A 24,703-nucleotide genomic window follows, 5' to 3' on the forward strand; every position below is an offset into this window, starting at 1 on the left:
ATCTTATGCCTCTTTTCTTATATCCCAAGTTTTAGAATCACTCTTCATATATGGCACTCAGAACTGAACACATTACTAAAGCTAATATCTGAAGAACTGATATTTCAGAGTACATGGCACCATCATCTCCCTCCTTTTACATACATTTTTCATATTAATGTAACCTAAATATCAATTGAACTTTTAGAACAGCCATGTTACATGGTAATCTCACAGTAAATTTACCAATAAATAACACTACTTTTTTTCTCAAAAACTTGTTGCAAACTCAGGTCTCTCTTTCTTATCTATGCGTGTACAGTTGATTTTTTTAACCCTAAGATCTTGAATGTTTTATCAACTCACTGCAATAGGAGTTACAGTCTAAGAATCAATCATTTAAAATTTGATTCTGTCAACTGAAAAATCAGTTGCCATTCACAGATGAGTGTGGTCCATGAATAAGATAACAATGAATTGTATATCTTCATCTATCAGAAGTTTTATAAAAGGTCAAGGACAGGATTCTAAAACATTTGCTGCTTGGCTCAGATTTTTCTAGTCAACAATCTTTGGCACACTTGCTCAACTCTCTTTATATTTCCTGATAACTATAAACATCTAGTCCATTTTTTATTGAACTTGCTGCTAGGATGGATTTTAACACTGGATATTTTTTAAAAACATTTTGACATAGATGTTTTGAAAAGACCACATTTGTGTACCTATTTTAAAACTATTAATGTTCTCATGAGACTATGTCATGTGGTCATTTTGACTTAAGGATACTGTGACACAGTCTTAAAAATTAAAATGTCATTTTTTAAAATTACAAGTTAGGTAAAAATGAGAAATAGGCATCTCTATAGTTCTTATACTTGTCATCCTATTTTCCCCTGAACCCCTCATCGTTAGCATGGAGTTCAGAAAGGGGAAATGACAATGAATTTTTCTCATTTGAGTAATATTTAGTAAGCAAAAACCAACAAAGGGTATTTTAATGTTTGGCACAGTTGCTCTGAAGTGTTACATCAAAACAGCTTAAATTTTACAGGACATGATGCCAAATAATCAAAGGTATAGCTTTGTAGTGCAGGCATCAATAATGAGATTATTTGGAGATGTGTGGGAATGGGAAGAATGAACCTAAGCGAGACCCTTTCTCCTAAAGGATGAGCATCTATGCTTAAGAATCAGGCTGCCCTGAGTAGACCTTTGACTTTATGAAGCTGATGATGCTTCATCTCCTCTTGTGCTTGCCAGCATAATTCTATTTACATGGTACATAAGCTTCTCTTGTATTCTGAAGGCTTTTTAATTTCAAAGACAAATGTCTAAGGAACATGCATTTTAAAAAAGAGTTGAATGGATAGGCTACTTTGTAAATAATTTTTTTAGTTCCAAGTTCACAGATAGGAATCTCCAGAAGGGAAGGTCTTAAAATCCCCAACATCTTTTTGTTTCAGCAGAAGTTGAAAGGAAAAATAGCAGATTTTACTCACATGCTCTTCAGTTGTTCCCCTAACTCTAATCCATTTTCACAGAATAGCTAGATGACAGCTTACACCATGAGACCTATGCATTGAATCAGAGGAATTCCAAATGATCAACCCTGGAAATAGGATTGGGCGATAACTCTGATCCATAGCCATGAGAAAATGAGGGTGATCTCCACACAAGACTCCACTCAAGCAAATAAAACTTCCTCTTTGCCCACCTTTTTCACCATAGATCTTGAAGTTGTTTACCTCTCAGACAAATGGAATGGACTTGCCTAAACATACAACATGGAAATAGGTATTCTCCTTCTTCCTTCCCATCCTTAACTAGTGGTTTAGGAATCCATACCTCAAGCTGCATGGATAAGCATAAACCTCAAGATTACACAGAACTCACTGATATACCAACACTGTCAAATACTGCCACCACTGGTTGGTGGGTTGGTTTTGTATACATGGGTAAGAGTCTGTGAGCAGCTTGAGGACAGGTCTCATATCTTGTGCACCTCTTTATCCTCTGATCTAGCACAATGCCTGGCACAAAATAGGTGCTTAATAAATAGCTGTTGAATAAACTAGTATTTTTATCTTTCATTTAATTCAGTCAGTGGAAAACTTGAGCACCTATTTATGTACCAGATACTCTAGGAAGCTGTCAGTGGACAAACAGGCATGAATCCTTCCTCAGACTTTATAGTCTAATTGAAACTGGTAAAGTAACTTCCACTCCTAACAACTGGCAATAGTATTTTAACATAAGGATGGACAATACTACTGCCAAACCTCAATCTCCTCACATTCAAGTTAGTGGTTGGACAAAATGTTCTGTAAGACTGTTTGAGTTCTAAACTTATTGTAAAGAGTATGAAATGTATAAAGTACTGTGTAAATTAACTTAAGTTTTAAAATTATAAAACTGTTTTAAAAATTTGAAAACTGTCCCAAATGGATGTTCTCCCCAGTTCAAAAGGCAAACAGATACATGCACATCATCATATAATCCACATGAAGAATCCAGCAACTCTAGCACTGTTATGTTGTTGTATCAGATCTCTATTGTATAGCGTAACTGCTTTAAGAGCATATTTTACAGTTGGTATCCTCTATAGGATCTAGCACTTTTAAAATAACATTCAACAAATGAACTAATGTAGTGGAAATACCTCAAAAATCACCAAGTATTCTAACCTGAATGGCATTTGGGAGATTCAAGAATCCCAAGAAATTGTATTCAAAACTATGTCTGTAAATCACTTTGCAGAGTTCTTTGGTTTTACCAGTCTCAAAGAGATCTACCATCCAAAATGGTTCCTTCATTTAGTATATATTAATTGAATATCAACTACTTGCCAAGCATTATACTATGATTTAGGCTTGGAATCTAAAACTTTTTAAATAAATAATGATATTAACTGTATAAAATATTTATAAGATCTGCTTTCTCACATTCATATCATTAAAAATAATGCATACTCTATTACACATTTACATCCTAAATCAGCATCAGATTCTATGCAGTTATTTAATACGATATTTGCTGGTAAAATATACTTTAGAAATATATTCTTATCTGGCTCAATGGAAAAGTCTAAAGATAGAACCAACGGAGCTTAAATGTATAATATACAGACAGATAGTAAGATACACAAGTATATATAAACACACACATACATACACACATACACATAATTTAAGAAATCTTTAGTAAATAATGCTGTCAAATTCTTTTAACCATCTCTAATTCATCAACTATTTCACACCACAGCTGGATTTCCATTTATTCCTAACAACACAATAGAGTTCCAATTCTTTAAAAGATAAATGATGACAAATAAAGAAAATTTCATAAAATTGTTTTGTTCTCAGGGACTTCCCACTGACTAAAATTAACTTTCAAATTCTCTAGATGGAGAACAAAAGTAATTTTAAAATCTCAAGAAAACCTTTAAAATTTAATGACAATTTTTCCCCTTGGAAATCTTTTATCTCCTCAATGCATTAAGCATTATCTATCTAGAATCATTTAATATTCATATGAGCAGCTATTTAAGTTTTCTGAATAAAATGATTTTTACCTTTGAGAATGGCTGCCATAGTCTTGCCACAAACATATGGAAAAGGTTATTTCCCCAGATAAAAGCATAAGCCTACTTAAAGATTTAAATCCTCATCCTCATTAGATATTCATTTTATAATATGAAAATTCAATATAGCGTGATCCAAAATAACGATTTTCAAAAAATGGTTACATCATACTATTAGGAACCATTTGTATCTAATTTCTACACCATACCAGAACTTAGCTGCAATTAGTGATAGTGGCCAGGAGATGGAGCATTCTCATTTCCTAAGATTTACTTCATAGACCTTTGTTTAACTCACAAAAAGTTTCCTTTAAACAGAAATGTTTTATTGGCACTTATCGCCAATGGCAGATACGAATGAAAAACAAGGCATTCAGAAAAAAATAATGACTTAAATTTCTCCAAAGTTTTACTAACTACTAATCACTTATATGTGAATAAAATACTTTGAATACCTTTTATCTTTCCTGTGTACAAGAAGCAGAAGGAGGAAAAAAGTTTAGAATACTATTTAGAATTACCTCAACTTTTCAATTCTTACTTCCGGCTCATTTTATATAATGCTAGACTGCTTCATAATGTATGTTATAATTATATGCTCCATTTTGTCAATGAACTAAAAACAAGTATAGTTTTAAATTATGAATTTATAACTGATATCTTAGGAAGAAAATTCATTAAAGTAAAAATATTTCCTGAAATGGTTTTATTCAAGGCACATATGATGTTTAAATGTTTCTTTCACTTAATAAATGCTAAAGAAGAGTCTTTAGATCTCAAATCTATTATACTGCTTGTAAAAAAAAATAGCATTTTTAAAGACTGATAATCCATTCCCATACATAGTGAACACATTAATAGATGTGGGTATGTGGGTTATAGTGCATGCTTCTAGAAATACTCCAGAAAGGGAGGTAGGCAGATGCATTATAGGTTGCTCTGATTTGGCCTGGAATACAGTCTGCCACCAGTTACTGAGTCTTTGATGGGAAGGTAAGAAGAATCCCTAATCATTCCTGAAAAAGCATAATCCAAAGCTGGCCTACAAGGCAATGCTGGTACCAACCCAGGAGTCAGATAGGGAGAGACGAAACCAGACAGCGCTCTGCCTGGAGAGGAATATGCCAGTCGAAATGGACTGATACCCAGTCTAGGATTTAAGCTGTAGAGACTTGAATCACCTCCATAAGAAGCAGAAGTAGTGTGAAGGGGAGAGAAAGCTGATTTATTTCCTAGAGTTCCAAAACCAATCCCAGCTAAACTAAAATTCGAAACTCTCGGAAAAGCCGTGTTTTCCAATGCTCCTGAATTTGCTAGGTCCCTGGTGTCTGGTTTCTGTTCTTTTCCATTTAGGATCTCTTCAATAGCTTGGACCACATCCCCTCTGCAGAGCTGCAGAATGCCTTCTAGCCTGCTGCGTCTGTAACTTGGGAAAATCTTGGTAAGGATATCAAGAGGGTCTCTTGGTCTAGAGGACACAGTGGGATGGCTGGCTGTAGAATCAGTGAAGTCTTTGGCCCACTCACTTTCATTTCCTGATTCCAAATCAGAAGATGACAGGGACCTGGGACTCTCTTCCCCTCCTGACTGCTCCCCAGGATGAAGAGACTGAATGCTATCATCCTTGTTTGGGTTTTCTGAAATAGATGACCTGATGTTTTGTTTTCCAGCAACATCATTAGACTTAGGAGATGATCTCAGGGTAAACTGATGGGATTTAGACCCCAGTTCTTCTTGTCCACTCTGGCAGGAGTCACATTTACTCTCCTTTTGTCCTGGGGAAGAGGAAAAAAAGGTATGAAATAAAGGGAAAACTTCCAAGAAGAAAGTACTGCCCACTTTTAATTAATGCTGGATAAAATAACTTGTTTACTCATAGTATATTAATAATACTTATTATTCACTGTAAAAGACGTTAATGAACAAAAAATGTTAAACATCATTTGAAAATGCAGGTGTTGCAATAGTGGGAAAATGCAATTTATCATGTCATTTCAGGATCACAAAGTTCTATAATATACAAATGCTGTAGTTATTTAGGAATCAGAAGGTGAAATCTATTGTTACCCTCAAACTGTTAACACCAATATTTTATATTATTTGCCCCATTTAGCGATTCAAAATTTTCATAAGTGTTACCTACGTTTTGTTGTTATCCACATGAGGGCTTTTTTCCTACAGTGACAATATGCAAAAAGCACTAAACAAAACAATTGTTCAGATAAGAAGTCAGAAAAAAAAGAACAATCTTACTATTTAAATGAACATTCTATTTAATCACTAATGCTAAATTTCAAAAACTGGTTTTTTACTCACATTTCAGGTTCCAACTAAGGTACCTGAATAATGTGAAAAAATAGCAGGATTTTTCATTTCCTTTCAAATCTAAACCAATAATGACAACTGCTATACCAATCTCAAATCATATCAGAGCTTGTATATTTCATTTTATGTGAGACACAATAGACAGTTGATATTTTTCATAATCCTCTGTAAAATATGGACTTTCTCATTAAATCTCTAGGGAATATCAGTAAATGAGTTTATAATCAAATTGTTTCTAAAAGAAAATAATTTACAGCACTCTTTTCACTACTGGAATATGTATATATTTTCAAAGTATCTTGTAAAAAACATTAGTCATTTGCCTTAACTCACAACTCCCTTTCAATATTAAGGGAAATGTTCCAAAAACAGTTTCACAGAAAAATCTGATTTTCTATCTCAATATGTTGAACATATGAATATTAATAAAACAAGACTATCTTTAAATACTTTTTGCAATGCTAATGCCAGGAAAACAATAATAAATAATTTTTATTTTGATTTACATTTACTCTTAGATGGAGTTTCTCTGTTTCCATTAGAAACAGTAAACTGTCAATGAGGCACTCAGTTTTACTGTCAAACTTTCTCTTCAAACAAGATTTATGAATGTAACAAAACACATATGACCTATAGCAATGATTTGCAATGCTCTTATGTTTTCTCAAAGAGCAGTCCTATATTCTAAGCAAATATCTAGTTTGCTTTATAAAATTAAATGTGTACAATTTAACACATTGAGAATGAAAATGCTGTCATTACATCAAGCATGACAAACAAAAAACGTGTTGCTTCTGCAAAATCACAAAGACTCTAGAATTTTCACCTTTAAATAAAACAATAAAAGTCATCTAATGATATAGAGATAGATTGGCCTTGGTCTGCCGCTCCATTTTATTTATAAATATGATTCACTACATATGACCCCTTGAACATGTAAGGTTATCACAATTTCATCTCTATAGTAATTTTTACCTCTATAGTAATTTATGCATAAAACACAATATAATGTAATGAAATACTGATGGCATCAGACTGTCTAGAAAATAAGCTGTCTTTAAAATACTGCAATATCCTTATGTCATTTCTTTTCTCTCAACTCCTATAGCTGATTTTTATCATTGTATGCTATGTATTATACTGTAGTTTTAGGACACATATAGTTTTCCTTCTTTTGAATATAATATTCTTTTGTGTAGGAAAATCTTATTCACCTCTGAACCACTGTTTGTCTAATGAATAAATACACTAGTTTACTACAGTTCATGGATATTGTATAAGAGAAGGTAGTTAATTTAGAAGTGTCTTTTCAAAAAAAAGAGGTCAACTGAGGCAAACAATAAAATAAATGATCTATAAAACATCACCCCCTCAAAAAAATCACATAAGTCAATGCCTAGCAGAAGGTTGCCAGTCAGATCTCACTGTCAATTTAGTTTGCAGAATTTTAATTTTTGCTTCTTTTCATAGCAGTTTTGCTTAACAACTTTATTCTTCAGCCCAGCTTGATTTTTGAAGAGAAATGTTTAAACTAGTTTGTCCACTGACACAAACTAGAACATGGACAAAAAGTGACATAGGTGAAAACAAAATCATATATGTCTTATTTAAGTAGAGAAAGAGTCTTTTTCAAAGTAAATGCTGTGATCTGTTAAGAGCTGCAATTTTCACAATTCAGGGAAGTTTTCTAATTAATAACTTAATACATCATTATATTTTAATTTCATATGATTCAACCTATCTTGGATTTATACAAAAACACCAAAATGACATTTTCGTGCAAGTATGACCTACTGTAGAATTATGAAATTTGCTAAAATACAGTAAGATTTATGTTAGCATGAAAGGTTAATTTGGGATAACCCTAGTCAAAAAAAGAAATCTTTTTACCTGACATAGAGGGTGAAGGCAATTTGCAGTCAATAAATAAGAGAAAAAAATTAAAACTTATTGGATAAGAAATCTCTAAGGTTAAAATCCCCAAAGATAAGAAATTCTTGGACTTTGAAATTCATATCAATGGTTTTACAAACCTAAATTTAGAAAACCTAAATTTCTTTCCTATGAGAAGAGGTAAAACTTGAAATGTTAAGAGTTTTCTACACTGTTGGAGGCTAAAAAGCAGCTGAACAAAAGAGGTGGAACGCTTAAAAACGTTTAAAGAGTAAAAATGCTTTGGTAGATTTCAGTCTCTTTCCCACTTCTAGTTGGTCTGTCCCACAGGTAAAGACTGTACTCCCAACCACAAGTGAGTTTTCCATGCAAGATCACATTAACCCTGGTTTTACAGCTAAAAAAAAAAAAAAATACAGAGCAAGCTCAATGCAGTTTCTTTCACTGTTTTTCACTCAATCTTTGCTCTAACTTCATCTCCTCTAGCAGAGAAATTTGGGCACAAACTGCATTCCTAGAATGAGTTCCCCAACTGATCACTGGCACTTCATTTTTTCATGTATCCTATCACCTAAGGGGACAGAAAGCCCCATGGAAGTGAATGTGATAGGTTTCTAAGCAGTTTCCCAGAATTTAAATGCTTCTTTTAAGTTCTTTCTCGCCCTCCTCCATGCCATGGCTGTTTATTTCAAAGATTTTTTTCTTCCTCCAAAACAACCATTTTTCTTTTGCAAAGAGCAAATTAAGTCTACTCACCTTGTTTTTCCTCTATATAATCTGGCTGGAAAATCTCGAAAACAGGGGTCGCCAGACCACTAGCCTGTCTCGGGGCACTCAGTCCCAGAGCAGGGACCGTTGCAGGGCCGCTTGAGGTCGTCTGGGAAGTCTCCGTTCTGCTGCTGCCTCCGGATGACCGACCCCCTGGCCCTGAGGGTCCAGGGTACAGAAGCCTTTGCAGCCCCCGAGCCTCGCTCTCCTCTTGGGCCTGCTGTCTGCGCAGCGCCACCTGTGCGGCCATGACACGCTGGCGCTCGGCGATCAGGGTGCACTTGGCACACGCGCAGTCCCGCCAGCGACAGAAGCGCTTGTGGCCCTTGAGGGCTGACACCACTCCGTGGTTGCGACAACGGGCGCACTTGGGTGTCCGTGGGTAGCCACCGGCCACAGCGCCCACCCCCCTTTCCAGTTCGGCAGGCGGCGGGCATCCTCCACTTCCCGCGCTGGAGGCTGCCCTCAGAAAGAGGCTGGACGGGCGCAGGAAAGTTGGAGGAACAGGTATCCCCGGGGGTACCGCTAACGCTGGAGACGGGGGCGGAGGGGCCGCTACCAGCAGTCCCGGGGCCAGGTGGAGTGGGCCGCTGCGGCTGCGGTCTCTACTGCCACACTGTGACTGCTCCATTTCCGAGAAGTGTCTGGTGAGGGAGGAGTCGCAAGAGAACAGTGCGCTGTCCGCAGCTAACCCTGCTGGGATGCGGGAGCCTAGAGGGCCCGCCTTGGTCCCTCTGCCTACCACCCCCACACCGACAAAGTCTGACACAATTCCCGCGATGAACTGGGGAAACCGCTTCCCAGAGCTGGAGACTCTAAGAGGCGCAGAAGTCCACTGAGCCTCTTAAGAGTCCCAGGGCGCTAAGTTAATGCCTTGTTCTCCGCGCGCCTTCGCCTTCGGAAGCAAGAGAAGGCAAGACTGCAGAGGCTACCCCGCCCACTGGATCTACTGGCCAAGGGCTGCAACGGGGGAGGGAGGGCCGCGGCGGGACCTGTCTGGGAGGAGGGGCGGTGGGAGACACAAGAAATTGCCCCTTCACACACACACAAAAGCCCTTTCTCCCACTTGCTTCTCCATGAATTCCTCAATGTATTTTTTTCATTTTTGTAAGATAATCTTCTCTCCCTCCCCATGCCTCTTTGTCCTTCGTAAATTAAGCAAGATTTGAAGTTCTTTCCCCAGTTCCTAGCTCCTCCTACGAAAGACTGAAGATTTGAACATGGAGTTCTCCGTTTCTCTCCTTTTCCCAGATGAAGTGTTTAAGATAGTGTGTGTGCTCAGTCGCTCAGTCGCGTCCGACTTTTTGCGACCCCGTGGATTGTATAGCCTGCCGGGCTCCCCTGCCCATTGGATTTTCCAGGCGAGAATACTGGAATGGGTTGTCATTTCCTTCTCCAGCTTAGATTGGTAGCACAGTCAATATTAATGAGAAAGCACAAACAAGCTGCAAATATTACCCACACCTGAAAGATACCTTATTTTAGGGCCTTAGGGCTGCGTCAGAACGGTGGATAAGTATTTAAGGGACCTGATTTCACGTTCAGAATCTTCTCATGCATCTGTTTATTTAGAGATGCAAATTTGGATTCTATATGTCATATTTTGAAATATTATCATCCAAAGAAACCCTAATGAATTTCTTATCTATAACTACTTATAGGTAGCAATTGTGTTAAAACTTGCAAAAATACTTCACATTTCTATTGTAAAGTGTTGGGGAGGGTCATCTAGACCATTCTTTAAACATGCTATTATTAATTGCACACCTAAAATATGCACTTAATGCCTTTAATTGAAAGAAAATATCATATTGCTTTTAAACCAAAAGACAATTTAAAGTAGGAAAGTAAAAAAAAAAAAATAAAGCAGGAAAGTCATGAGTGTGTTCCTTAATGGAAAAGAGTCAGGGTTCTATCAGTTTTTCAAGGTAATATTCAACTGCCTTAACAGGCAATTCATATTCTAGTACTAAGATAGCAAGTAATAATGAAATTTTTACCATTCCACCTACTGACATCCAGGGAAGACATTGCTAATCTATATGGGCTTTCTCTTATTGGCCCACTTCACACCAACACCACCATTACCATCCTCCCATATAGGCATCCTGATATTCTATCATAGAACTTCCCCACCCTTCCTAAGTATTAGAACTACCTAGGTAACTATGGAGAAGGCAGTGGCACCCCACTCCAGTGCTCTTGCCTGGAAAATCCCATGGACGGAGGAGCCTGGTAGGCTGCAGTCCATGGCGTTGCTAAGAGTCTGGCACGACTGAGCGACTTCACTTTCACTTTTCATTTGCATGCATTGGAGAAGGAAATGGCAACCCACTCCAGTGTTCTTGCCTGGAGAATCCCAGGGACGGAGGAGCCTGGTGGGCTGCTGTCTATGGGGTCGCACAGAGTCGGACATGACTGAAGCGACTTAGCAGCAGCAGCAGGGAACTTATATAAATACTCTAAACCAAGTATTCTGATTCTTTTTGCGCTCTTTTAAACTCTCAAGGTGAAGATTATATATAACCAAGGTTTAGAACTGCCACTCTGGGAATCTATTCCCAGAGTTCTATTCCTAACCTCTGTGGAATCTACAATACCCAATTTTCTCAGACTTCTATATCTTTGCTCAAGCCACTCCTGCCTAAAAGCTATTTATTCCCCTATTGTGGAACTCACATCAAATGTATGAGTAATGAGTTTTCAATGCTATATGGATCATTAAAGCACAGTGAATTACCTAGGGAGAAAACAATTCCTTTTTTCTACTATTTTTTAGTGATCTTGATTACATAAAAGAAAATGCTCAGCTTGGTATAAATATGACTATCATTTGTTAAATCTTATCAATTATACTTTAAAAAAATTAAAAGCACCTCAACAAGTAACACTGTTTACCTGGAATTTAACACTATTTTTCTTTTTTTATTTGATTTTCAGTTATCTTCCAGTTATGGCAAGTGATATTGATTTTCATCCAGATAAGTGAAAATAATTCTTAAAGTAAACATATTTAAATAAAATGTGTGTCTATTGAAATGGAAAATGACAAAATGTGTGAAAGACTAAAAACAAACCTTAAATAGTGGAAATTGAAATAAATTGAGAGAGAGACCATTTCCATGGGTCAGAAGACTCAACATTCTTAAGATAGTTCTACCTAAATTGATCTATAGATAAATTCAACCTCAGTCAAAATTCTAGCAGACTTTTCTAGTAGAAATTGTCAAACCTGCTCCAAAATTCATTTTGAAATGCCAAGGAAAGACCTGGAATAACCAAAACATCTTTGAAGAAAAAGGGATAAATAAAGTTGCAAGGCTAACAATATCTTACTTCAAGAATTATTATGAAGTTATAATAATAAAAACAGTGCATTAGTGGTAAGAAGATAGAAAAATCAACCAATATGGCAGAATAGACAGTTTTAGAAAAGACTCACCCCAAAATAGACAACTAATTTTAGACAAAGGTGTAAACACAATTCAGTAGAGAAAGGACAGTTTTTTCTCAACAAATTCTGCTCAAAAATTTGACATCTGTGTGCAAAAAAAAAAAAAAATGTTTACCTTTGATCGGTACCTTATAGTTATAAATATATACTCAAAATGGATCACAGACCTAAATATAAGTCATAAAATCATGTAACACAGGAGAACACCTTTGTGATCCTGGTTTTGCAAAGGATTTCTTATCTACAACACCAAAAATATTCATAAAAAGAACAAATCAATAAATTTTACTTTATCAAAATTAAATACATTTCTTCTTCAAGAGGCACTATTAAGAAACTGAGAGAAAATAGTTGTAATACATACATCTGTTACAGGACATATACAGAATGTATAAAGAAATTTCAAAACTCAGTAAGAAAAAAATATTTTAAGTGATTTGAACAAACAGACATGTCACCGGGGAAGACATATGGGTGGCAAATAAGCACAACAAAAGATGTTGGACACCAATTAGTCACTAAGAAAATGCATATTAAACTTACCATGAAGTACCATTATACATCTATTAGAAAGAATGGCTAAAATTTGAAAGATTAACCATATCAAGTATTGATGAGAATGTGGATAACTAGAACTTTCAAACACTGCTTATGGAAATGTAAAATAGTATAATCACTTTGCAGACCAGTTGACAATTTCTTAAAAAGTTAAACATGCTCATATTATATGATCCAATCATTATATTCCACTCCTAGGTATCAATTCAAGAGAAATAAAGCAAATGTTCATTAAAAAAAAATTCATATTAGCTTTATTCATATAGATGCAAATTGGAAAAACCCTAATGTTTATCAATAGTTGGTATAATCATATAATAGAACAAACTAAAGTACATTGATACATGCTATGACATGAATGAATCTAAAAATAATTATTCTGAGAGAAATACAAAAATGAGAATATACTATATATGATGTGATTTATATAAAATCCTTGATATTTATAGTCACATTAAGCACATCAGCAGTTCCTGGAAATGGTTATGGAGCGGCAGTGAAAGATGGGCATTAGGGATTACAAAGGATCAAAAGAAAACTTTTAGAGATGATAAGTATATTAATTATTTCAATTGTGATAATGACTTTACTTGTGTAAACATACATCAAAACACCATTTGTATATAATAAATATGTCCAGCTTATTGTATATCAATTATACTCTTATAAAGCTGTTATAAAAAATAAAACTCCTTGTTACTTCTGGAAGAAGAATGGAATAAAATAACTTTCTGAGCAAAGACAATCTTAATCTTATCACCCAAAGTTAGAGCAATGATTTTAAAAGTTGTATTCCTTCTCAAATACACTGGAAAGCCTGAATCTCTTCTTCTCTCACAATAGTACTTTGTACTCTCTCTTAAATTATATATACATTCCCCTCCTCTGCTTTTTACTGCATCTAACAGCAACTTAATATTGTAACTATTCTTTTAAATTAAGAAGAGGTTAACAGCTGCAATTTAGCAGTGGTAACAGTTTCACCAAGTGAAAAGGTGATGAGAAAAAAAAAGCTTATTTTTAATTAAACTGCATACAAGTATCACAGATATGTCATTTACAAATTTATTCTAAATAAAGTAAAAGAAAAAATGACTAATAAGTAGGAAACATAGTGGCAAATCAGAAGGAAGGGAAGCTAATAAACTGAATTTCTCCCAAACTCGAAAACATCTATGCCTCTCCTTTTTAAATTATTATTGATTTTTATTCCAATTCCTCATTCACCCTAAACTCCTATAGTCAACTGCCATTTTTTGTTGGTTCACTATACCTACTACTCAGCACAGAGGAGTGTAAGTGTGAATCAGCAACTGTAAAAACAGACCTGGCTCTGGTAGTAACTAAGCTATAAGATCTTAGGCAAGACTAACCCAGTCAGCTTCACTTTTCCCATTGGCAACTGAAAACACTGTCATTTACAAGGATATTTCCAAGTCTATGGGTCACTTCATCTGTCAATTCTAGTCTGAAGTTATTTCTCATTAATGTTCTTTGTCTCTGAAGAACCTCATTACTACCCCAACTATGGCCTCAGTCAAAGCATCTCTTGCCTTATAAAGCATCTTGTGCTAACTGGCAGTAAAGGAAAGTTAAAGAGGATATGCTTAGTTTAGCTAGAAGGTTCTGGCAAGAAGACTATGGATTTGGAAGGAAAGGCTTTTATATCGCTTATTCTTCTGTGCATAAATTACTCCATGCTTCAGGATACATGTGAACACACCTTATATAGCCCAACTACTCCACGGCTTCCCAGAGCCATGTGTGCTATGTGCTCAGTTGCATCCAACTCTTTGCAACCCCATGGACTATAGCTTGCCAGGTTGCTCTGTCCATGGAATTATCCAGGCAAGAATACTGGAGTGTGTGGTGCCATTTCCTGCTCCAGGGGATCTTCCCGATTCAGGGATTGAACCCATGTCTTTTGTGTCTCCAGCATTGGCAGGCAGGTTCTTTACCATTAGTGCTACCTGGGAAGCCCTCTGAGAGGCATGAAAGAAACTGAAAATGAAGTTGTTCAGTTGTGTCCGACTCTTCGAGACTCCATGGACTGTATCCTACTAGGTTCCTCCATCCATGGGATTTTTCAGGCAAGAACACTGGAGTGGATTATCATTTCCTTCTCCAAGAGATCTTCCCAACCCAGGGATTGAACCCGGGTCTCCCACATTGTAGGCAGATGCTTTACCATCTAAGCCACCAGGGATGTCCATATTGGTATGCTAATGTCATTTTTGTGGATTTTGAGGGAGAGTTTGAACTGCTCTTCTCTTTCTCTGGGGTTTCTCAAAAGTCAACTGAGTGTTACCATGAGTGAGAGGCTACACAGTTTGTTAGAGTGACAAATTTCAGCCCTAGGACTATGACCCATCAAATGGGTAGGCAGCCCAAGTCCGGGAAGAAATAATAAGCCTCTTCTCGGACTGTCTTGCCTGGAGTATTGGAGAAAAGATGAACGTATTTGGTGATATACATCATTGGCCAAAAATTGTCACTCCCCCCCAAAACCAATATCTACCAGCAAATGCTCCCTTCTGAGAGTACCCTAGAGCTGGATAGAGCTAATTCATTACCCTAGAGCTGTAACCCACCACAGCATTGTACATCTTAGGAAATAGGACTTCCTTGGAGGATGTCATCTCTGATCCCTTGCTCTCAGATAGCAAGAATCCAGTTGAAGATCATATACACATATACATTTTTCCCTCACTATCAAATGGACAAGGACTATAAAAGTGAGTAGAACATATTTTCTCTTATTGCTTTATAACCCTTTTCATACCAGTTGAGGATGCTTATGTGGAATCAAGAAATCAAGAAACTAACAAAGGCAGGGAACAGAGAAGTATCTATTTTTTTTCTATATCCATTTCTAAATCCCCCCAACATAGTAAACAATACATCTTGGAAAATAAATAAAGATTGGATGCCGCAAGACTTATTTGTCAGATGGCTGAACAAGAACTAATATCACATTACTTTTCCTTCATATTCTGAAATTTTTGAGAACTATTTCCAGTACACTAAATAGTAATCTTTTTTGGTTTTAGCTCCATGGTGTTTATATACAGTGGAGTGTGATTTCAAGTATCATTTACAGTTTACTGTGTTTTCTGTACTTTTGTTTAATATTAAATAAAGTACTTTATGACTTTTTTATTAAAGAAAAAGTCTTATGAAACTTATACTTTCATGCTCACTGTAACTGTATTCCAGCATTTTTTAAAATGTTTCAATCTAAGAACACGTAATTGCTTATGAATGTGATGAATTAACATCAATTATAAGCATTTGCTTATAATCTTTTAAGATTAGAAAAGGTTATGATAATATTTACTGTATATATAACATTTTAATTTAACTTTGTGATATAATTTCTATAGCTTTTGTGAGCTCTAGCAGTCATAATTTCCATTATTTAGTCATACAATAATAACAATTATTCTAATAAAGAACATTTATAATTTTTCACTTCCCGTTTTAAATAAGAAAGGTATGAGTATGTGAACTTTAAAATTTTTTTATATTATAAATTATCTCTTTAGAATAAATTCCTATAAATGAAAGTAGAAAATTAAAGGTTGTGGATATTTTTTAAACTTTTGACTTATACTACTAACTTTTTTCCTGAAATATGAATTTGAATTCTAATATGAAGTTTATGTTATCATTATCCCATATATATTTTTTTCTTTTAAAGGACGTGTTTTTTCAAACTAGGTAATTGATGCCACTTTCTCCTGTAATAACAATGACAACCCAGAGTTACATTAGGAAAATAATTCTACAAGGTTTCAGTTTATAGAAAGATAATCACCATTTTGCAGATCCCTTGTTGAGTATGACTGAAGGGAACTGAAGCAAAATATGGCAAAAGTTCCAATCATTATAACATACCCTGATGGTTCTTTAAATAAATTACACACCTTTTGTGAACTAGCTGATTTAAGCAATTCTTTAATAAAGGAGTGCTATTGACTTAAAGACTAAATAGAAATCTTGGTGCCATTGTGGTTAATTGCGTAAGCAGGTGTTCAAAACTATGTTCTTTCTTTAGTTTATTCTAATCAATCTAAGCCTACTGTGTAAATAGGGCTCAGAACTTATGAAACTCTTGTTTTGCTTTTTAACTCACAAGATATTTAAAGGAAATTCATGCTCGGGCATTGAGATCAGCTTTGTGACTTGTGTTACACTGAATAGAATCCACCTTTATAAATTAATGTATATGAAACATTTTATCACAGTTCAGTCTTTTACACAGTCAGTTTAAAGACTGTCTGCTTCTCTCAGAAACATGTGAAAGCCCTTTACATGGCTGCTAAAGATCATAACAATGAATAGCATATATTAAAAGGTAAAGCATTTTAATAAGAAGTTGAATTAAAAATTGCATCTTAGGTAAATTAATTAAACCAAGTCATTAATGAGAAAGATTCTTCATAAAATGCTATTACCTTAAAGGATCTTCAGTATATGAAGAAGCTCTCTGTCCTTATTATAGCTACTCTTTAAGAGCTGGTTATTTTGTGTCATGTACTATACATATACATATACATATACTATACATATACATAGGCTTTATACATATTATATCATTTAATTCTCATAATCAACTTATTGAGGTCAATTATATTATCCTGGTTTTACAAATGAAAAAAATTTATAGTTTTAAAAAGTATATGTCCTCAAAATACTCGAATATTCAGACTCCTTTACATTCATGCTTCTCCCCAGAAGTTAGGCAAATTCCCACTGTAACAGAGACTCACAAAGCAATCTATTAAGTACAATTTTTCATGATATGGTTACTCAGAAGAGGTGCTTATTGGCTAAGACATGAGCAATCTTGAAACTATATCCATTCTTTCAGTTAATAACAGTTCCAGTTAAAAAGAGGGTATGAAATTTAAAAGAGAGAGAAATTCAAAATTCCATAGTTTACAAATCTTTAGCAAAGTTTGATGATGGAATTTTTATCACTCTTCACTTTCTTTCTCACATCTTACCATGTAAATAACAATAAGATGAAATCAAGAAAAAAATCTTGCTATTTATTTATGCCATTAGAAATTTGAAACATGTTTTCCTTTCATTCTCAAGCACCACTAAAGTCAGATTAGATACTAAATTTTACTCCTGTCAAGATCTGATATTCAGTTCAAAGGAGGTCTTTTCCCTTTAAGGTAACTATTCTGAGACCTTACCATTCACTATTAGGGAAAAAAAATTAAATGTTTCATAAAATAAAAATTGACAAAGAGAAGTTCATATATGCCCTTTTGGAAAGAAAAATAGGTAACTTTTTTATAAGATACATTTTAATGAATTAGTTTCTACTATATTCCACTGATTGAACACAAATAAGAAATGTAAGTCATTTCCTCAAATATCCTTTTCTTCGTGAGGAATTGCCACAGGATCTAGAAAATAGTTTTTTGTTCATTACTGTTATAAAATATGATGAAATTAACTTTGAAAGGTGTTATACATGTTGGCTTTTTTTCCTATCTTTGCGTGCCAGTGTCTGTCTTCTGGAGCTTTCATTACAAGTATCCCAATTAAAAAGCTGTGTGAGTAAGAAAATGGTTTCCATTCACAATAAGGATTCTAAATAAGAGGTAAATTCAGTAAATCAGTTCCTCCTTGGCTCCTAGCCATTCACATCTTTTAGTTTTGAAATTCATTTCTTTGTGAGCATAAGGTGGTTGTTATGAGGTGTTGTCAGGCCTAATGACAGGGCTATTGTACATGGTAGGAGGTGGCAGTTTTTGATCAATGTCTTCAAAGTCAAAGCTTGGAAAATAATAGCTGCACATCAAAACCCACTGCCATAATGCAGTTAACATTGGGCTCTTTCAGGTGGCCTGAGGGAATGACTTAATTCTCATGTTGAGCTCTAATTAGTCATCTATAATGGTGTATTAAGATTTATGTGAAGACTTATAACTTGAGATTCATTATCAAATGAGATTCAAGAAAATCATTGCAAGAATAAAAGTAAAGAAACCTATCTATTTATTCATGCTATCCTCCCATTTTCCTGAATCCCTCACTGATTGCAGTTCTGTTCTTAAGACATTTTTTACTGACCCAATATCTTTGAAAGAATGCCCATGTTTAAATAGGACATTAGTGCAATTCTTTCAGGATATCCTGCCTAGTTGATCAGGTTACTGATTTAAATCTTTTGTTGTACTTTTTTTCTATATTTTTGTTATTTTACAAAAAGTCTTAAATATTCACAATTGCTTTAAAATAAGGGGTTTTATGTTGTTTTTAGGTTTTTTTCTTCTAGAACATACAGTTATTGAAACATTTAGGACGAAAAAGCTATTTCATTCATATACTCACTTGAATAGCACAACTGGAATGTTTATATAATCATATATATATTATATATATACACATATGATTTCTTAAAGAATCTACAGAGTCACAGGTGGAAAATACACAATTAAAAAGTCAAATAAATCCATAGTTAAGAGTTAAATGTGCCATATGTTTCTTTAATACTGAGTAACAATGGGGTGCACTAAGAAACTCATTAAGTCAATGGAAATAGCAGCTGGGCCCTATCAAGATGTCTATTCACTTCTGAAATAGAAAAAGAGAGAAAGAATGGACATAGTCCACTTCTCAGGTTGTACTGATAATGTTAGCTTGGTGTTAGTGCAATGCAAAATGCCTTTCCTCTCAACACCTAATTTGATAAACTTCATCTTAATAGCCTTTCTTTATTTTTTCCAGTAAGGCAAAGATATTTCCCTTTACTTTTTGAACTTTTCTCATTAAAAAATTAAAACTCTGCCAAAGCACCTAATAGTACAGTAGAGTCATGCAGCAGACACACTGAGCCTGACAAATGACTTTAAATCATTTAAAAAAAAAAAAGTCTTAATATGTCTGGTTTGAGTTTATGGACTTCAGAATGAAATGAACATCATAATACAAATTGCTCCCACTAAAGTTTTGTATGATTTAGGGAGAGGTCTTGGTTCCTAAGGCACTGACTTTTCTCCTCTATAAAATGTAGTTTTAGATGCTTTTTTCCCCTGTAGTTACTTTAAGAATCAGGTAAAATCTATGAGAATCTAAACATATGCACATGTAAACACAATTTTACATAGCATTTCAAGCCCTCTTTTAGACTGATCACCATAAAGGATTACTAGTCTCCAGTTCAGTTCAGTTCAGTTGCTCAGTCATGTCCAACTCTTTGTGACCCCATAAACTGCAGCACGCCAGGCCTCCCTGTCCATCACCAACTCCCAGAGTTCACCCAAACTCACGTGCATCGAGTTGGTGATGCCATCCAGCCATCTCATTCTCTGTCGTCCCCTTCTCCTCCTGCCCCCAATCCCTCTCAACATCAGGGTCTTTTCCAATGAGTCAACTCTTCGCATGAGGTGGCCAAAGTATTGGAGTTTCAGCCTCAGCATCAGTCCCTCCAATGAATACCCAGGACTAGTCTCCTTTAGGATGGACTGGTTGGATCTCCTTGCAGTCCAAGGGACTTGCAAGAGTCTTCTCCAGCACCACAGTTCAAAAGCATCAATTCTTCAGCACTCAGCTTTCTTCACAGTCCAACTCTCAAATCCATACATGACCACTGGAAAAACCATAGTCTCTTACAAGTTTAAAATTCTATGGTTCTATGCTGATATCAGTGTAAAACCTCCTGATTCATAAAGCAAATCTACAAAACTAAAACCAAGTCTCTGAAGTCTCTAGAGTTTACTATGGGAGGAAATGAATGCAGAACTACAGAATCTTAAGAGTTCAAAGTGACTTTGATTAGTCTTCTCTATTAATAGATTTCAATTCATAGTATCTATATTCGTGTTTTAACAAAAACAGTGTTCTGTAACAGGATGAGAAAATAAAGCCAAAAAAAGTAATATCTCCAAGCCACTTTGATTCAATTATGATAATTCATATTCCTGAAATCATTTTCTTCTTACAACGTCTTCAAATTTTTCACTGAACTGAGAAATGTTTAACAACTAAGTTCATGCATGCGTGCTAAGTTACTTCAGTCATGTCCTATTCTTTGCAACCCTATGAACTATAGCCCTTCAGGTTCTCTGTCCACAGGATTCTTCAGGCAAGAATATTGGAGTGGTTTGCCATGCCCTCCTCCAGGGGATCTTCTCTACCCAGGGACTGAACTCACATCTCTTATGTCTCCTGCATTGGTAGACAGGTTCTTTACCACCAGCGCCACCTGGAAAGACCACTAACTATTAAGTGGGGACAATTCAAATATATTTCCACTGCTCAGTCATGTCTGACTCTTTGCAACCCCATGGGCTGTAGTCGGCCAGGCTTCTCTGTCCACAGGATTCTCCAGGCAAGAATACTGGAGTGGGTTGTCATTTCCTCCTCTTCATCTTGGCAATATTCAGCATAGTTCCATGTACTTAAAATTTCCTTCTCTTGACTTCCATATTTTTTCTCCTACTTCTCTATTTCTTCTCATCTTATTTGCTCATTCCTCAACTCTTCCTTTTTCACATACAAGCCTGGTATAGTTCACTTGTTTGATTATAATTATCCAAACCCCCTTCCCAAAAGAATGGGAAACAGGGTAGTTTTGTTTCCCTCTGTTGGTCTCAGTGCGTTGATCATGGAATAGATAATCAGTAAACATGTATTAGAGAAATAGAAAAGGCCTAAAAGGGACCAAGGTATGACAAGTCTCATAGGCAAATGAGGTCATTTTAGGGGATTATGTAGAACATTCCATTTCACTACAAAAGTGACCATGATATATGACACCTGCAAACAGAGAAGAGGAAGGAAGATCATAGGAAAAGCCTTACACTGTACTGTAAGTCTGAGAATGTTTCTGTTAGGCCAGTAGAGATCCCCATAGAAAAGCCTGCTGGTTATAGGAATCCTTCAATCAGAAATGGTCTGATAATAGTCATTGATTGGGAGAGGCCTGGGCAGAGTCTGACATCAGTATAAACGCTTTGGGGCAACCATTCCTTGCAGAAAGTTATCTTATAAGGGGAGAGCTGACTGGTGTACTCACTCTCAAGGATACAACAGTCTGAAGATGTTTTGTAAGTCACATCTAAATGTGTTAAGTGAGAAAGCTTGTTACATTGCTCTATGGGCAAGAGGTATAGTCTTAGAATTGATCCCATTATTGTTTGTCAAAACAACTTATAAAATTTTCCCACAATTAATGAACATATAATAGCTATTTTTTATAATGCAGCTATTTTTCCTTTCTAACCTCTAAGAGTTTATTCAAGTGTTTGTATAACATCAATGTGCCAAAATTTGGACTAAGACTCAGGGATAAGGGAGAACCTTTGCCCTGCCTGAGGCTAGTTCTCAAATTGCTCTTTTTATGCTTTAGATTAAAGCAAGCTTTTTATCCTGAGTTTGGCAACAAGTATTTCAAGCACTGTTTTTAAAGTCAAAATGTTTGATATTGTCTTTCTCAAACTGTTTTTTTTATTTCTTTACATGCTCTTTAACTCTTGACTCTGCTTAAGATGGCTGCCTTTTTGTATAAATTTCCATTAATTTATTCAGTTTTTATTTTGTGCTAATAACCATGCTAGGTAGTTTAGTTATAGCATCTCATTTAATCCCCATAACATTCCTGTGAGATAGTTATCATGCCTGCTATTTTGAAATAACAGAACATATGTAGAAAGTTGATATATAAATCCAGATTTGCCTTATACCAGAGTTCTTTCTGTTTCTACTACACCCTCTTGTTCATTTAAGGCTATTATGGAAGGAAGGCAAGTTAAAGTGTATCAACAAATATATCAACAAATTGTATCAACAAATATGTAGTGAAATCATATTGATGCTAGAAAAGCACAGCTTCTAGTTCACAGCTTAGGACAAAGTCTAGGATGAGAAAAAATGTTCCTATTTTGAGTCTCTAGACTCTCAACCATCAGATTATAAGTATCAAAAGAATCTTCCTTAAGTAAAGTCTTCTGAATAAGACTCCTCAGAACTCATGGAGATTTCAACAAAGTGTGATAGACATTATGATAACAGAATTATGCTGGCTACCTAAATCTTTTGCTTTACAACAATTATATTTAATTCTCATAAATTCAATAGGAATAGTAGTAATACCAGGATAAAACTAATAGCAGTAGCCTCTTTTAACTTAAAGTTCAACATCCAGAAAACCATGGCATCCGGATCCATCACTTCATGGCAAATAGGTGGGGAAACAGTGGAAACAGTGGCAGACTTTATATTTGGGGCTCCAAAATCACTGCAGATGGTGATTGCAGCCATGAAATTAGAAGACGCTTAGTCCTTGGAAGGAAAGCTATGACCAACCTAGACAGCATATTAAAAAGCAGAGACATTACTTTGTCAACAAACATCCATCACTAGTCAAGGCTATGGTTTTTCCAATAGTCATGTATGGATGTGAGAGTTGGACTGTGAAGAAGGCTGCGTGCTGAAGAATCAATGCTTTTGAACTGTGGTGTTGGAGAAGACTCATGCGAGTCCCTTGGATTGCAAGGAGATCCAACCAGTCCATCCTAAAGGAGATCAGTCCTGGGTGTTCACTGGAAGGACTGATGTTGAAGCTGAAACTCCAATACTTTGGCCACCTGATGCAAAGAGCTGACTCATTTGAAAAGACTCTGATGCTGGGAGGGATTGAGGGCAGGAGGAGAAGGGGACGACAGAGGATGAGATGGTTGGATGGCATCACCAACTCAATGGACATGAGTTTGGGTAAACACTGGGAGTTGGTAGTGGACAGGGAGGCCTGGCATGCTGCGGTTCATGGGGTTGCAAAAAGTCGGACATGACTGAGCAACTGAACTAACTGACTTTTAACTATTACTATTTTGTAGATTTACTGAGTGATTTTTTTTACAATTACAGTCTGTCAATTTCAAAATTACTTATGTTTGGTCTGGAAAAGTGCAATGCCTAATATAAACCTATATTTATATATTTATATAAAAATATATTTATTAAAATTTTTCTAATATCTATTAATACATTATTTTTTAAACTTTAATTGAAATTGGTATAATTTCTGAAAAACTGAAGATTACATTCTCTTTCCAACTTTTCGTCTCAGTTCTTGCTAATCTCCTCAGACTAAAACTATCTTTAGTCTGTAATCTCTAAGCATCCACACTAGATATACAGAACATAAGGAATATCAATTTAAAACAAAAATATAGTAACTTATTCTTCAGTAATTAAGGATAATAAATAGAGGCAAAGTAGGTAGATTAGTTAGGGATGAATGAGTGTAGAATAATATTGATAGTTGTGTCTCAAGGTGCTCAGCCATTAATATCATAATTTTAGAGAAATAATATTTATAACTTATTTTTTGTAGTCTTATAATTCCTCATTCTAAAAATCATTAAAAGATGTTGGAATTTTGTGACAATCTTCTTTTTCTTTTCAGTATACTTAAATGTTGTCAGGATAATCCTTTTACCTCTGGAAAGTCAAAGAAAACTGTGACTATTTTAACAAAGAAGAAAGAAAGACTACTCAGATGAGAAGGATGATTATTATTTGAGAATATCATAAGTCAAAAAGACCAAGTTCATACCTGACTATCATCCACCATTAGAAAACTTAATAGAAAACAATAGCACAACTTCCCTCAATGGATGTCCTTCTCAGGTAAAAATGGAGAGTTACATAGATATTAAATGAGATAATATATATATTAAAATACCTAGAGTCATGCCTGATACATACAGGCATTCAGAAAATATGAGTTGGCTTAATTACACGAAGAGTGCTAGTCACGCTATTCACACTCTATGGAACACAGATAATTCTTTGTCATATTCTCTAAAATGAGAAAAGTCTGGTAAAACTAGAACTATCAGCACCATAGAAGGGCATTAAATATGAATAATCTGCATTTCATTATATAAACTTTTGGATGCTTCTAGATTTCCATTCTGTTAAAGAGGTTGGAGGTCATCATTCCACTCTAACAAATAAAAAGCTGAACAAACTAAAAATCCAAAAACTTTTCTTAGGTTCATTAGAGAAACAAGATTGTGGGGTAAACTGCTTCCCCTCCAATGAAGAGACAAACAGGTAGAATCGAGAATCACAACTTACTAGAGCAGGAACCCGTGAAACAGAACCTTCCCTGG

The 24,703-nt window shown here is 35.3% G+C and overlaps 1 protein-coding gene across 1 annotated transcript; it reads right to left on the bottom strand.

Moving 5' to 3' along the window:
* Window positions 1-4,489: 4,489 nt before the first annotated feature.
* On the bottom strand, window positions 4,490-9,179 carry DMRTA1 (DMRT like family A1). The gene is made up of 2 exons (XM_052645374.1): window positions 8,537-9,179; window positions 4,490-5,337 (listed from the first exon to the last, which is right to left on the bottom strand). Exons 1-2 carry the CDS (start codon window positions 9,177-9,179, stop codon window positions 4,490-4,492), a joined length of 1,491 nt encoding a protein of 496 aa, XP_052501334.1.
* Window positions 9,180-24,703: the final 15,524 nt, after the last annotated feature.

This window comes from Budorcas taxicolor, chromosome 8 (assembly GCF_023091745.1).
Source record: "Budorcas taxicolor isolate Tak-1 chromosome 8, Takin1.1, whole genome shotgun sequence".
Classification (NCBI taxonomy): domain Eukaryota; kingdom Metazoa; phylum Chordata; class Mammalia; order Artiodactyla; family Bovidae; genus Budorcas; species Budorcas taxicolor.